This window comes from Aythya fuligula, chromosome 3, assembly GCF_009819795.1.
Source record: "Aythya fuligula isolate bAytFul2 chromosome 3, bAytFul2.pri, whole genome shotgun sequence".
In the NCBI taxonomy this organism is placed as follows: Eukaryota; Metazoa; Chordata; class Aves; order Anseriformes; family Anatidae; genus Aythya; species Aythya fuligula.
This window is the reverse complement of record NC_045561.1, coordinates 116,233,854-116,247,612: the sequence shown is the minus strand read 5'-3', so window position 1 is coordinate 116,247,612 and position 13,759 is coordinate 116,233,854. Positions and strand designations below refer to the sequence as shown.

Genomic DNA, 13,759 nt, shown 5'->3' with positions numbered 1-13,759 from the left:
TCAAGAGCTTTGCCAGAAGTGTTTAACCAGCCCCTGTCTTCCCAACACTTTGGTAGGGCAGGATCTTTAGGGATTTGTTGCAATGCATGGGGCAAGAATGGAAAAGATCCAGGGCTGGAGGTGGGGATGGTGATGGGAGCCAGACAACAGCCCAAGCATTCCCGTATCACATTCCCTGGACCACAAGCCAATGGTACTAGGGAATTCAGGCAGGGCAGGTAGGCATCAGCTGAGACATCCCTAAAATCTCCTTGGTTTTCCTACCCAACAGCCCGTAGCAGAGATGGAAAGAGAACAGAGATCGTCAGGCACCATTATTTTACTTTCTGTATACCACAGTCCATCCAAAATTATACAAACCAAAGCTATGATATTTCTCTGCAGTCAAGAAATCTTAAAAACCTCCAAAATATCTAGGCTTTCCATGGGACTCCTGTTCTCAGGGGAACTGCTCCTGGGGCTGGGCCATGGTGAAAGACCTTCTCCAAGCACCTCACCATTAAGCAATACACGGGATATCACACATGGGCCTCACCCCTGCTCTTATCTCATACTGGTTTCATACCAGGGAATCACATTGCTGTTAGTGGAATGGTCTGAACCTGGCCCGATGACACAAATGGAAGTCACCAGGCCTAGAAGTGAAAGAGCCCTTCCCTGAGTGATTTAAACACTTCCAAAACTCCTTCCCATTCCCATCAGAACAAAAGGCTGGAATGGTAAAACAGCTGGGAGAGCTGAACCATTAGTCAAAATCATTGAGTTTTTTTTTTTTTCAGATAGAGGGCACGTTTTGTAGCTAATGGCAAACGTTGATGTTTGATGCAAAATCTCTTCTCTCTCACTCTCCCTACATAGAGAAGATGGGGCCATGGGATTTGGCTGTGATACCTACTTGGACACTTTTTAGAAAACATGCATCGCAGCTCTCCTCCAAATGGCTGCAATTACACACAATTTAAGGCTTGTTTAGCGAGTGGAGTAGCTCTAAGAGTTCTATGGATAAGTGAGAACCAATACACTTCCCCTACTACTTATCCTTCATAAATTTGCTGACTGACACCCCGTTTTGAGTATTTGTTTAAAAAAAAAAAAAAAAAAAAAAAAACTCCAGATTATACAGGAACAGTGTGAAACTCCAGTAATTTGGGGGTGACCCTGGGGGGCACTCGGTGCATGGTTTCTCCTCCAGCAGTGTCAGCTCAGAGCAAGTCCACTGAAGTCAAGTGGCTTCAGCTCCAGGCTAGTGAAATTTCAGGGGGCTTGCGTCTCTGTGTGTACTCATATGCCCTCTGAAACTGAAATAAAATCCTAAAGCGAACAGATTGCAGGTGTAATCATCTGGCATTTGTCCTGGATCTTCGTTACTTGGGAAATAACAGTGTTTGCTTTTAAGGTGGAAAAAAAAAGGAGAGGGAAGACGGGGGTGGCGTGCAGGTGGTGTTTGGCTGGGTTTGAGGGAGGGGGGCTCTGGCAGTGGGTTTTATTGGCAAACACGGGATAATATGAGATCCTTCTCCTTGTGACTGGTGGATGAGAATGACATCTGGAGAGAAAACAATCATCATTCCCTTTGGGTGGCAGCTGGCATTTGAATCCTAAGGGCTTGAAATCAGATTTGGGGGTCGGGTCCCCATGAAGGAGGACCCAGTTTGCTGCCTGTTCCCACTGCCATGGTGGTACTGGTGGCAGGGGAAGCCACCTAGGGCCAGAGACCCCGTGTAGGTCAGGGGGTTGCCAAACTCAGATGGCTCTGCTTGGAAAGAAACTGATTTTGTCCAAGATCTGTTTGGTCTTCAACAAAAGCCACAAGCTCAAACAAAAAGTCTGTTATCACGGGTTAAGGAAACCCAGTAGGGCCAGTAGTGCCCAGTCTGGGCTCCCCTGGCACCGGTAGAAGTGAATGTTTTGGGGATGGGGAGTGTGAAGACATCAGTGGCATTTTTCTGATTTTACTGACACTGCACTTGGCCGTAATTTTTGGTCTGATTTTGGCTTCCAAATCCCTTAAAAAGAGGAAGATCAGTTGGTATAGCATTTCCCCGGCAGGCCCTTAAGCTTCTGATGGATTCTGGCCCTGTTTTCCCTTTTAAGAAACCGTACTCGGAACATTTATTACAACCCTGCCTGCAATCCCCAAACTGCTAGCAGCTCGCACCAGAAACTACCTTCCTCATCTTGAAAAGCCCTTTGGGATTCGCAATGTATTCATATATATTAAAACATATATACTGCTGCAGTAACATGGCATGTATACCTGTCTATATTTCCACAGGGCTGTGTATATAGACAGAGACATACACGCCGACTAGTCCCTTTAATCCCGAAAATTCATAGCCACCTGCTCCAGCCCAGACCCAGCACGCAGCAGGAGGAGCTCTCTCTCTCCCCTTCTGCCTTTCGACCTTTGCAGTTGGAATAACCATTGCTGCTGGAGCGGCTCGAAGTAAAACAGCTGGCTGCACAGACAGCCAGGTGGGTTTACTGTCGAGCAGTGCATTTTCAGGAAAATTAAAGGGCGGTTTATTGATAAGGTGAATTTTTTTTTTCTTATATATATACATACATATATATATATATATAATGCCCTCAATACCTTAAAGGCTGTATCCTATTTATCCTATTTATTTCCACGAGGTGGGCGACAATTAGCTTTGAAAGCAATCTGCATTTACATATTTTTTTTCTATTTTTTTTCTATTTTTTTTTTTCTACTAGATACACATAAGACTTTCATCTCTTTCCGAACCGCTCTTGCCCTCTCTCACCCCTCTCCGTCCATCCCTGTTCAAGACACGGATGTGTGGTGCTTCTTAGGACAAAGAGGGACGATCTGTATGTTGGCCAGCATTTGGTTGGGTAGAACAAAGCAGTTAGCATAGCACCGAAGGAGTTACATTGCTGTGATTTTTTTCCAGCTTCAATCTTTTTTTTTTCTTTTTTTTTCTTTTTTTTTTTTTTTTTTTTTGAACAGAAGCAGTAAAAAGAACTCAGAAGCACTGAGCTGAAGTGCTTCAAACAGGGAAAAGAAATGGCTGGGGAGATGAACGGGGAAGGAGCAGACCCCAAGACGCTGCACATGACAAGAGGCCCATCTGTGAGAAGAGGGCTTCTGGACATGCCCTGCCCCGGAGGGAAGATCTGTGGCTGCATGGCTAGCCGTGTGGAAGAGCCCGACCAATGGAGCCAGAAGACTTTGACCGACCTCCCCATGGTGGTACAGGAGAGGGACAAGGAAGAGAGGCGGCAGACTGAGACGGAGGTGGAGGAGGAGGAGGAGGGTTTCCTAGCTTCGTTCTGGCTTCGTGCAAGTCAGGTCTTGGGTTTAAGCAAAGAAGATGGCCCCCTGAAAGGCTGCCCGGTTATCCGGAACAGGCCTGATTTCACGGTCCTTACTCAGGAGAGCAAGAGAAGCCCAACACCAAAACCCAGGGGTTTTGCCTGCATAAGGACTGCACGAGCAGGCTTCAAAAAGCCTTGTGAAAAGGGAGCAGGAAGTCTTGCCTCACGCTGCATTTCCAAAAAAAACCAAACCAAACCAAAACAAAACAAAAAAACATTATATGATGGTCAAGACACTTAGACAAGAAAAAATAGTGATAATTTTAAAAAGATAAATAAATAAATAAATAGAAGGCTTTCTGTCACATGCTTTTTTCCCTTCTGAATTACCTGACCACTGGCGATACCTGGAGCAATGACCCGGACCCCTTCCCTCACTCTAGAGAGAATTACCCTGGGTTTCATCCGAGCATTTGGGGGTTCAACCAGGGGTGAATCCACCTCGACGGACACATCATCAGCCAAAACTCCTGCTGGTGAAAAGGGGTTTTGCCTGAGGAAGGACGGTGAAGGCAGGCCTGACTTAAGTCTCTCTGGACATGGCCCAGGTTTTCTCCAGGGAAACGGGTGCTTGGGGAAGAGCCACGTGTGAGCACCGTTGACTCTAGGTTATCCTCTCACAACCCACCTTCACCCTTCACGTAAGGAAACCATTCGAAAAAAGCTACTGCACGACCAAGTAAACTGCAATTATTGTGCTGTCCTAGGCAGTCAGGAAACTTAAAGGCAAAACCAAAAATAATAAAAGGTTTTTCACGTGTTTATCAGTTGTGACTCTAGTTTTCCCATGCCTACAAGAGGTCCTTAGCAAACAGTATACCAGCCTCCCAAGCAAGGTCCAGGCTATTCCAAAACAGCGTGAGCAAATTTTTCACTGTATTCAGATGGAAGCTGATGACTGAAAGATTAGTGCACTTTAACCGTGGCTGATGAGAGCAACTTTTAAAGAAATTCAAGTATTCATCAGTAATCTGTTCGGTTCAGAAATACTTTTGTGATCTTTAGTTTCAAGTTTCCAGAAACAGAAAGGAGAAGGGAAAGGTCACCTGCTGGGTTAGAAAATCATATTGCAAACAGTGCTATTACATCTGACTGGGAAAGCAAGGCTATTCAGTTGGCGCACAGAAGTTTTCTCCATTCCTTGCTTTTGGGGAAAGAAAAGACTTAAGATCACTTTCTCGACACATGCCCAGACCAGCGAGATTTCCCTCCACGTGTTGTAGCCAACCCCTCTACTGCTCATTCCTGATAACAGCCACAAACCCAGCAAAAATGAAAACATCGCGGCGCAACTCCAGCACCTCTCGCTCGCATTTGCTTAAGCCTCACAACACCCCTGTGAGGTAGGTAAATATTATTATACCCATGTACAGATGGGTAAACTGTAGGCACAGAAAGGTTAAATCACTTGCCCAAGGTTACACAGCAACATCGTGGCAGAGCTGGGGCTGAAACCCAGGAGTCCCGTCGCCCAGAAATCTGCAATGAGCTTTCGATCGCGGCCTCTTGCTACGCTCGCTGTAAAAGACCATCTGACAAAGCCAGCCGTGCACAAATCCAAATAACCCCGCGTATAACAGTGCCTGGTTTTCCAACAGTTACCTTGCTGCATGTGTCCCAAAGAGGGGGAAAGTTTACGCTCTCAAATCAGTTTTGTCTGCTTGCAATGCTTTTTTTGTTGCGGTGGGTTTTTTGGTTGGTTTTGTTTTAAAATATACAGAAGGAAACAGTAGTCCACATTGCTTTATCACCACCACTCTTTTTTACCCTTTCCAATTGGGTTGCATGTATGTTTAAATTTATATTAAAGTCCAGGTTGCTTAGGCAGATTTATTTTAATTGCCACCAGTTGCTTCCCTCCTCGTTGGTGGAGAGCCCATGGAACATATGCAGCTATCTGCCATCTCATTTCATCCTACAGCCTGAGCTTCAAGTAAGGAACGAGGGATGAACACAGGCAATATCTAGCTCAGCAGGAAGGGTTCTCCCTTTCTTCACATCACACCACAGCAGAAAAGAGTCCCCGCACCGTTATTTCCAGGTTCAAACAGAACAGAACAATGAAGTGATTCTGAACGAGCTCATGGAGAAAGAAGCGGATTGCGACAATCTCTAGCGGTACCCAAAGGTCTGGAAATGCGTTCTGCACACAGTGAAAGGTTTGCCCACGTCTATTTGGGATAGCCTCACGTCTTCTCATTCAAACCAGGCTGAGATTCTCTGCACCAGAATACACCTGAGCTCCAAGGAAAAATAAAAACAGCAATTGCAACCCTGGAAAACTACCATCCCCAAAGCCCCAGGGCTTCGGACAACGGCCAAAGTAACAACAACATGCAAGCTTCAACAAGCAAAGGGTGCACAACTGAGTTCACATCATCCCTACCAGCAAATATCCTCTGCCTTGGCTTCTATGGGGATTGGCACGGACCTTCTTTTTGCGTGGGTTTTGTTGTTGTTGCTTTTAGTTTTTGCATGACCACATTGGATCTGAACAGAATCCAGAGAAAAGCTAACCCAGTAACAGAAGAAAAGATCCTAGAAAAGCCTGTCTCTACAATTTTTTTTTACTGACTCTGGCAGCTTCCAAATTGTCTCTTGCCCAAGCTGCCCAGCAAGCAGGCACTAAAAGGTTTTGCAAATGCACAGTAGTAAGTTTTCCTTTTCAAAGCACCTCTGAGCTTCTATGAAATCATGCTGGACGCACCTCAGACCACATTTTCTTTAGGAGGCTTACTCATGCTGCAGGTGTATGGGCGACAGATGCTTCATGCATTGCTGTGCAGTGGTGAGGAGCAGGGATAAATTGTGAAGTGAATCTTGTGTGTATGAAAATACGGCTGAAGGGCAAGGGACGATCGCTCTCTGAAAGTCAGCAGCAACACTCCCCTCATGAGCACCATCAGCCAGATTTTAGCAGCCCACTGACTAAAGCTTGAAAGTAATTCTGTCCCATTTCATCTGGTCAGCTTTAAATACAAATACATGCAAATGGCTACTGATTTTTGGCAGGTGCAGAAAAGGACAGGATGAAGCAGACAATTAGCTCCCATCCAAAACCCTGCAAAATATATATTTACTCTTGAAATCGGTGGCTTACTTGCGCTTTCCACTGGCAATTGCACCGCATTGGCTCCTCTTCTCCCGTCCAGGTTGGATGTGCTTTGGAAGAAAAACATCTCGTGTGGGTGGCAAAGCATGACAAGGGCATGGTCAGGGACCTTGTAATTCTTGTATTTCCATTGTTGCCTTGGTCTGGTCTGAACCATTCATGCCTCCACGTTAACTGCCTGCAGATGTATAACACTACCAGACTAAGCATGCCAGCCATCTGACATGGACGGCGGGAGGGAGGGATGGGTTGACATCGGAACAATATAAGTGATGCTGTTTGCAAAAAAAAAAAGCTCAGCAAAAAGAACACGGCGAACTAAAAATACTTTGTCCATTGAACTGGGCAGAAAATAGAAGTATGCCAGGCCAGAGCTGATGTACTCCACCAAATGCTGAATCCCGGTCTGTTGCATACAGATAAATCTTTATTAGCAAAATAAGCACTGCCAGGATCCATTCTGGCCATGAAGCCAACTGTGCTGGCCACATCCGTACTACTAAACTTCACCCCGATACAGAGCGGCCGCATCCAAGCTGCCAGCTGGGGATGGTCTTTGGCAAGTGTCAGTGCCTGTGCAAGCTGTGCCCAAGCCCAGGGCTTGCTGGAGTGGGTCAAAACCATGCCAGGGAGGGTTTGAGCACTTAAACAGCGGGGGTGGTGGAGCCCTTGTGCCCTGGTTTGCGCTGGCATGGCGTGGGTGGCTGATTCAGATGTTCCCGGGGTGAATTCGGCAGCACAAACATCCCAGAGAAGTTGCCCGCTGAGCTTGTGATGGGAATAATTATGGCCTCAACCTTCTCCGTGACAGTTCAAAAAACCCCTCACGCGGTTATCTTCTGGCAAGGAGGTGGGACGTGGCACAACAAACCTAACAGGGAGAAGCGGGGGAGTTAAAAATCTGGTGCAACCACAGCAAGAGACTGACCACTCTGCCAGAGCGCACAGCAAAAAAACAAAGGGACCCCAGGTAAAATAAATAAAAATAATAATTAAAAAAAAAAAGGCAAGGACAAGACTCAGCATTGGGATTGCTACAAATAAGGAGCTGGGGGCAGTTTTGCTCCCCATGCTTTTGGCTTGGCAAAAGGCGCTTTTTGGCAGATAATCTCTAGAGGAAACGGTCACCACCCCAAACCCAGCACCAAGGACTCGCTGGGTGTGGTGGCCGAGCTTTATGTTAAGGCTGTATCGAAGTCTTTCAGAGGGAAATAGTTCTCCAGATTTGGGACAGGCCCTCACTGGAGATCTGTTGCTAAATCAGGATGCCAGTGGGTATCACTGAAAGCAAGGACGAGTAGCAGAGGCAGAAAGTTTATGTGACACGGGTAATGAAACAGTCTTAACACACGGAGGAGGTACCTGCCTTCACTGTCATCCGTACTACGAGCCAGGAAGAAGGAGGACTTCGGAGCAGAGATGTGTCAAGCCCTTAGTCAAGCTGGTTTGGCTGTGAGATATTAGCACTGTGTTGAGAGGTAAGGTCACTTCTAGAGTGTTTTGCCCCTCCGCTCCTGTGGTGGGACGGAGAGGACGGCTGTCGGTGTGGTGGTGTGGAGCGAGGGTCCCGTTCCTGAGGGAAGGCAGGCTGCAGATGCTGACGAGAAGGTCAGGCAGCACTGAAGGGTCTCCTCCTCGACTCCCAGTGAGAGTTGCCTTGGCTCGTTGACTCATTTCACTGTCCTGGTGCAAAGAGGCAGGTCTGGCTGTCCAGGAGGCTCACATCTCCAAACCAGGCTTCTTGGTTGATGCTCTCATGGAGGGGGACCTTCTCCTGGTGCCTTTGGAAATGTGGGTGCAATCTCCAGGAGGAAATGTCCCCAAGGACAGTGCAGTGGTTGGCCCATCCATTCCTTTCTCATGCTTTTGCCAATGAAAAGGTGGTTGTGTAGATGAGACCTCTTCATGGAAGGACTAAGGAGAGTCTTTACACAGGGTGTGAGGCTCAGGGGAGTGGATCAGAGTAAATGTAAAGGCAAATCCTCGCAGAAAAAGAACCAAGTGAAGTCTTGGGAGGAGAAATGCAGGCCGGTTGCCAGAGGATGGGCACCCTTGTCTTTGTATGACAGTGGTGCAAAATTGCTCAGCAGCTGAGGATGGCAAGTTCACTTCACAAATTACCTCTTTTGATGGAGACAGCGTACTGATTAGGGAAGGAACAGGGCGACATGTTAGTAGGACACTTGAGAGGGGACTGGTTAAGGGACAAGGACGACAGAGAAAGGAAATGAAAGCTCTTTACAAATATGCATAGGTGCATATACAGATATGTGTGTGCACAACAAACAAGGGATTGGGAATTTAGGCAGGGGATGACGAGATGAAAACCCTCCCTTTGCCTGAAAATGTGACCATCGTGTTGGTTGTAATCAGAGCCCAGAAACATTTGCCTGAAATGGAGTTTGACTGGGAATTACAGTACCAGTGACAATTTGGCTTCTTATAAACTTTGCCGTGTGTCTATAGTTTGGCGTGAATGAGTCCTGCCCTCCTTAAAAGGGACAGACACAAGTTAAAAGTTTTCTTTACATAACAAAATGACACAACTGAAAAAAAAATAAAATAAATACATTTTTCTCAGAACACTGCAAAGGATTACTGATTGAAAAAAATGTTTCTCTTCAGGTATATTCAGGCGAAGAAAGCATTCAGCTTCGTTAAACTGTTATATAAAATTTGTACTAGTTTCTTTAAATGCTATTATAATTAAAAACAACTGATTCATCAAATTAAAAAAAAAATCATAATCGTAATTAAAAAAATATCCCCCCATGCTGACCTTTTCAGAATAGGTCAGCATGGGAGTTTTGCACCCTAGACAGTTACAGTATTTCTGGAATAAAAAATTGCAATTACACACAGAAAATACTACAGTATTCACTTAAAAATATCATTTTTGTTGTTGTTGTTTTTCCCCTCCAAAGCAGAGGGACGGTGGGATTGAAAGGATGCCCTGAAATGGGAAAATTCCTTTAAAGGAGCAACACTCTTGAAAAGGAAAAGGGTGTTAGATAGACACAACCCTGTGATTTAACTCGAAACAGAGATTCCAGCACAGAAACAGAAGTCGAGAGATGCGAATGGTCAGACAGCGAGCGGGTTATTTGGAAATGTCAAGACAACCACGCGACCCTTGGCAGGCGACCGTCTACGCTTTGCCATTATCGGAGGCAGCAGAATCTCCTTGCGGTGAGAAGGCTAAGCTAAATCACGATGCTCTCGCTATGCTCTTGAATTTCCTGTGGTGTTCTTTCTTGCCATGTACTTACAGTCGAGGGTGACACGAGACAGTTTATCAGCAGTTCCCCACATGTACCGAGTTGAAGAATTCTCAGCTAAATCACAACAACAACATCAACAAAAATACAAAGCACCAAATCATCTCAAGACGTTGAGTCAGTTTACAGGTTATTACCGTTTGAAGAAGTTTGTTGGTTTTTTATGTTGTTGTTTGTTTGTGGTGTTTGCTTTTTTTTTTAATCCCGATTTTCAGATTTTGTTTTCCTTAAAAAAATCAAAACAAAACAAAATAAAAAAATCAAAACCCCCAAACCCAAAAATGAAACGAAGGATGCTTTACAATCACTTTAAGGCTCGCACTGAATGAGACGTGACAGGTCTTACACGAGATTACAAATAATACATGTATGCCTTTCACAGCCTTAAAATGATACAGTAGGTCAAATTATTTTGCCAGTCACTGATCAAGTATTGTGCCTTTAAATTGACTCGCTTTTTGCTACTATGCTGAGTTTTATTATTACTGAAATAGTTGTTAGATATGTGTAAATGTACTTTAGTATAGCATTTTTGGTATATAATTTCAACATTTGCAGATTTCTTATTTTCCAGAAATCAACGTGGCAGGCCTCATTCTGGGCTCAGGCGGTTGTTATTTACTCCACTGAAGCCAGTGGTGCTTTTGCGTGTGCAATTGTTCAAAACAAGATCAGATACTGCATTGCCATACTAATCCAGTGCAAACCGACCATCACGCATGGCCCGTTTACACGAGGAAAAGGGTTACAGGGTGGGACCACATTTATAACGTGACTTGGTCAAGGTGCGCAGGCTTGGCCAAATGGTGTTATAAATGCACAGCCAGACAGAGTTACAGACCTGATATTGTCTTTCAGCCTTTTGAAAAATCAAACTCCATTGGGGGTAGCTTTGCTTTCTTATCTTTAGGCATTTTTTTTTTTTAATGCTAAATCCAATAAGATCAATGTGATATTTTTTCAAACATTTCTCTCTTTTTTATTATTGTTATTGTTATTATTTTTAATTTTAAGGTTTGTATTTCAGTTGTGTGTTTTTTTTTTTCTTTTTCCTGGCATATAATCATCAAAGAGTTTTGCATGAGAAAGGTGACAGTACTTAATGAAACTCAGCACCTAAGGGCATAAGGCAGTTGTAGGTTTGTTTGTTTGTTTTTTTATTTTTCAATCAGCACCAATCCCATAAATAATGTTCTACACTTGGTGTACGGTATAAAACTGATGTGGAGATGCCTCCTTCTCCACCTGTGAATCCTAGGTGTGGAAGTTGAAATACTGTTTCTTGTGTGTAAAAAACAAAAGAAAAGTTTTTCTTTTTGTTTTTACTTACAAAACATAGAGAATATCTTTTTTTTTTTATACATACAGCAACCAGAAAGAAAGCTTATCTGAAGGTTTGTGTTTGTTTCATGATCTGTGTTTACCGTAAACAAAAATAAGGTCCCCTCTTTTACTTTTGCTTTAAGGAGCTTTAAAGTGAAGATTCATATTGTAGCAACTCATATAAGAGAGGTCCATCTCTATACCTAATACCTACAGCTGTGGGGGTGACATACTGGAGGATGTTGATAGTTCTTCTTAACCTCCTGTCTACAAAATGAGCATCCCATGCAGGATATCTCTTTCTCGGGATGTCAATCTTAATGAGAGGCCCCTCGGGGGGGTAGGGTCGCCCAGATGGAGTAGATGGTACCATTGCTCTCACCTGGAAAACGGGCAAGCAAGTGTCAGCTGTGAGTTCCTCCTGTTGCTCCGTGACCGCTCTGGTGGGCGTAGCCTGGGCCCCCCGGTACCCAGGGGTTTGGGGTGCCATGGGCTCAACATCAGGGGGCAAAGGAATGCCCCAGAGCAGCTCGGCGCAACAGGAGCTGGCAAAGATCTTAGCTCTTGGCCCCATGGGATGCAGCACACCATAATATAACAGCATCAAAGCTATCCCAGCAGCAAAGCTAAGAAAGACACAACACAGTGCTGGCACGGCATATGAGTCAGTAGTGTCAGGATCTCTGTAAAAATACCAAAGGAGCGTCAAGGCAGCGTTCTCCGTCAGGACTACCGTGTAATACGCAAACATTCTGTATCGAGTCCGCCCTTCCTTGACATTAAACCAGCAGAAAATGTACACAATCCCTACCACCATGTTGAAGAGGATCTCCTCCCACTTAGACATGCAGAAATCTGTCCCACCATGGATGATCCAGAAAGCCATGGCACACCAATGGACCACTACAAAGATCCCAAAGTAGAGCTGGAAGATGGAAGCAAAGAGAGCAAAAGAAATAACTCGGGATGAGATGGTGAAGAGGCGCCAGAAGAGATGGATGAGGGCCCCTCTGTAGCTCATACTCTTCTTGTCGTCCCTAGAGTCCCGAAGAAGCTTGTGATAGGAGGCTAGCACCCAAGCCAGGGACATCAGGGAGGCCACAGAGGACACACCTGCCGGAAGACACACAGATCCACTGAGTTAGACAGGAGGATTGGTTGAAAACATCATCTGCTCACTACATTATTGCATCTGGGGCAGGCTCAGTAGCCCAAAGGTTCAACACACGTCAGGTAGTCCTTACAGTCTGGAGGAGAGAAATACAGAAATATCAGTGTGGGAATTGTAATCGATGCTGCATTCATGAGTTCTCTGACTCAGCACAATATATTCACGAGCACTGGGCTCCACCACCCCACCCCAGATCTTCTCTTCCTGCTGGAAACTGCCTCTGTCCTCATCCTGATTTGAGAATTTTAAATTCAGATTCCACCTAAAGGTTGCAGACCCAGTATGAAGGTCTCTTTCTGTAGAAAAGGCTCTTGGAGCACGCCATTGGAAAAGCAGGGCAACTGTATTACCTTTATGTCTTCTTTAGTCTAAAATACTTTCATACCAGCTGCATTCACATTGACTTTACTTGATTCTGCCTTGATCAGGAATCCCTGTTTGCATTCACCCTTGGGAAAAATAGGCAGTTGTTCAGTTTTGTTATCATCCTGTGGTCACATGTAGAGGGATATCTAGATGCCACCAAGACTCCTTGGTATCCCCCAAATGGTCCCAAAACACAGGACATGATCCCTCCCCTGCCCTGTTTTCAGGATAGATGGAAGACCATCTACAAGCTACCTGTGGGTAGCTTGTCTCCAGCCCGGTCTCCAGAATGAACCTGGGACCAACACTGAAGTCATGTCTACAACCCTATCTACTTCTCTACTCCTGGTAGGACCTCCTGGAGGAATCTTGGACCTATTCCATCCCCTTGCCCTGCCTGGGATTGCTAATGGACCTGTTACCAGCACCTGGCTCTGCCCAGTGCTCTTGGACCTTGTAGGACCGATCTCACCAGTGAGGACATTGCCTATGCTGGGGTCTCGCTTCGTTCCTGACTCATGGCCCTGCACCCCGGCATGAGGCAGCCACACGATAATATTCCAAAGAGGACGGATCTTATCTCCCATTACAACCAACGCAAACTATTTATTTGTTTCAATGGATAAAATAGTGCCCCATCACACTCCAGGACTGTGATAATCTTTTTAAAATACATTAACATTGATTATTGCAAGGGTAAATTGAACAACTCATTGAGCAAACCATCATAATAAAAATTAATAGACAAATTCCTCAAAAAAAAAAAAAAAAAGAAAAGGGCAACTGGCATCACATTCCTTTGCTCCCACTGCAGTTCACTGGACAACTGCTCTGCTGGTGAGGAAACAGATGATGGACTAAGACACATGTCTGAGAAGCAAAATAATTTGGTAGTCCTAGTTTGATTGGGGGTTTGCCAAAGATTTCTCTGGGAGCATCACCTATAAAATCTAAAGGAAAAACATGAATGGTCTCAAGCAAAACAAACAGAAACAAACGCCCCTCCATCTCTGATGCGTAACAGACTGGCAAATAGCTCCAGCTCTATTTTCCTTTAAGAAAATCCAAGCAACAGCTTGCTGCAGCTACTCAGGGTTAAAAGGCTAAAATGTTTGAACAGCTTAAATTCCTTCTCCTGTTTCCTTCTCACTTTTACCTCTGCCCACA

General features: G+C 45.0%; 1 protein-coding gene across 1 annotated transcript in view; it reads right to left on the bottom strand.

Annotated features, from left to right (window-relative positions):
- Positions 1 to 10,766: 10,766 nt before the first annotated feature.
- Positions 10,767 to 13,759, bottom strand: part of XKR6 (XK related 6) — a 125,642-nt gene continuing 122,649 nt past the window's right edge. The window contains exon 3 of the mRNA XM_032185497.1: positions 10,767 to 12,168. Coding sequence (XP_032041388.1) covers positions 11,204 to 12,168 — 965 coding nt within the window. The 3' untranslated portion in view covers positions 10,767 to 11,203. The remainder of the gene's footprint in view (positions 12,169 to 13,759) is intronic.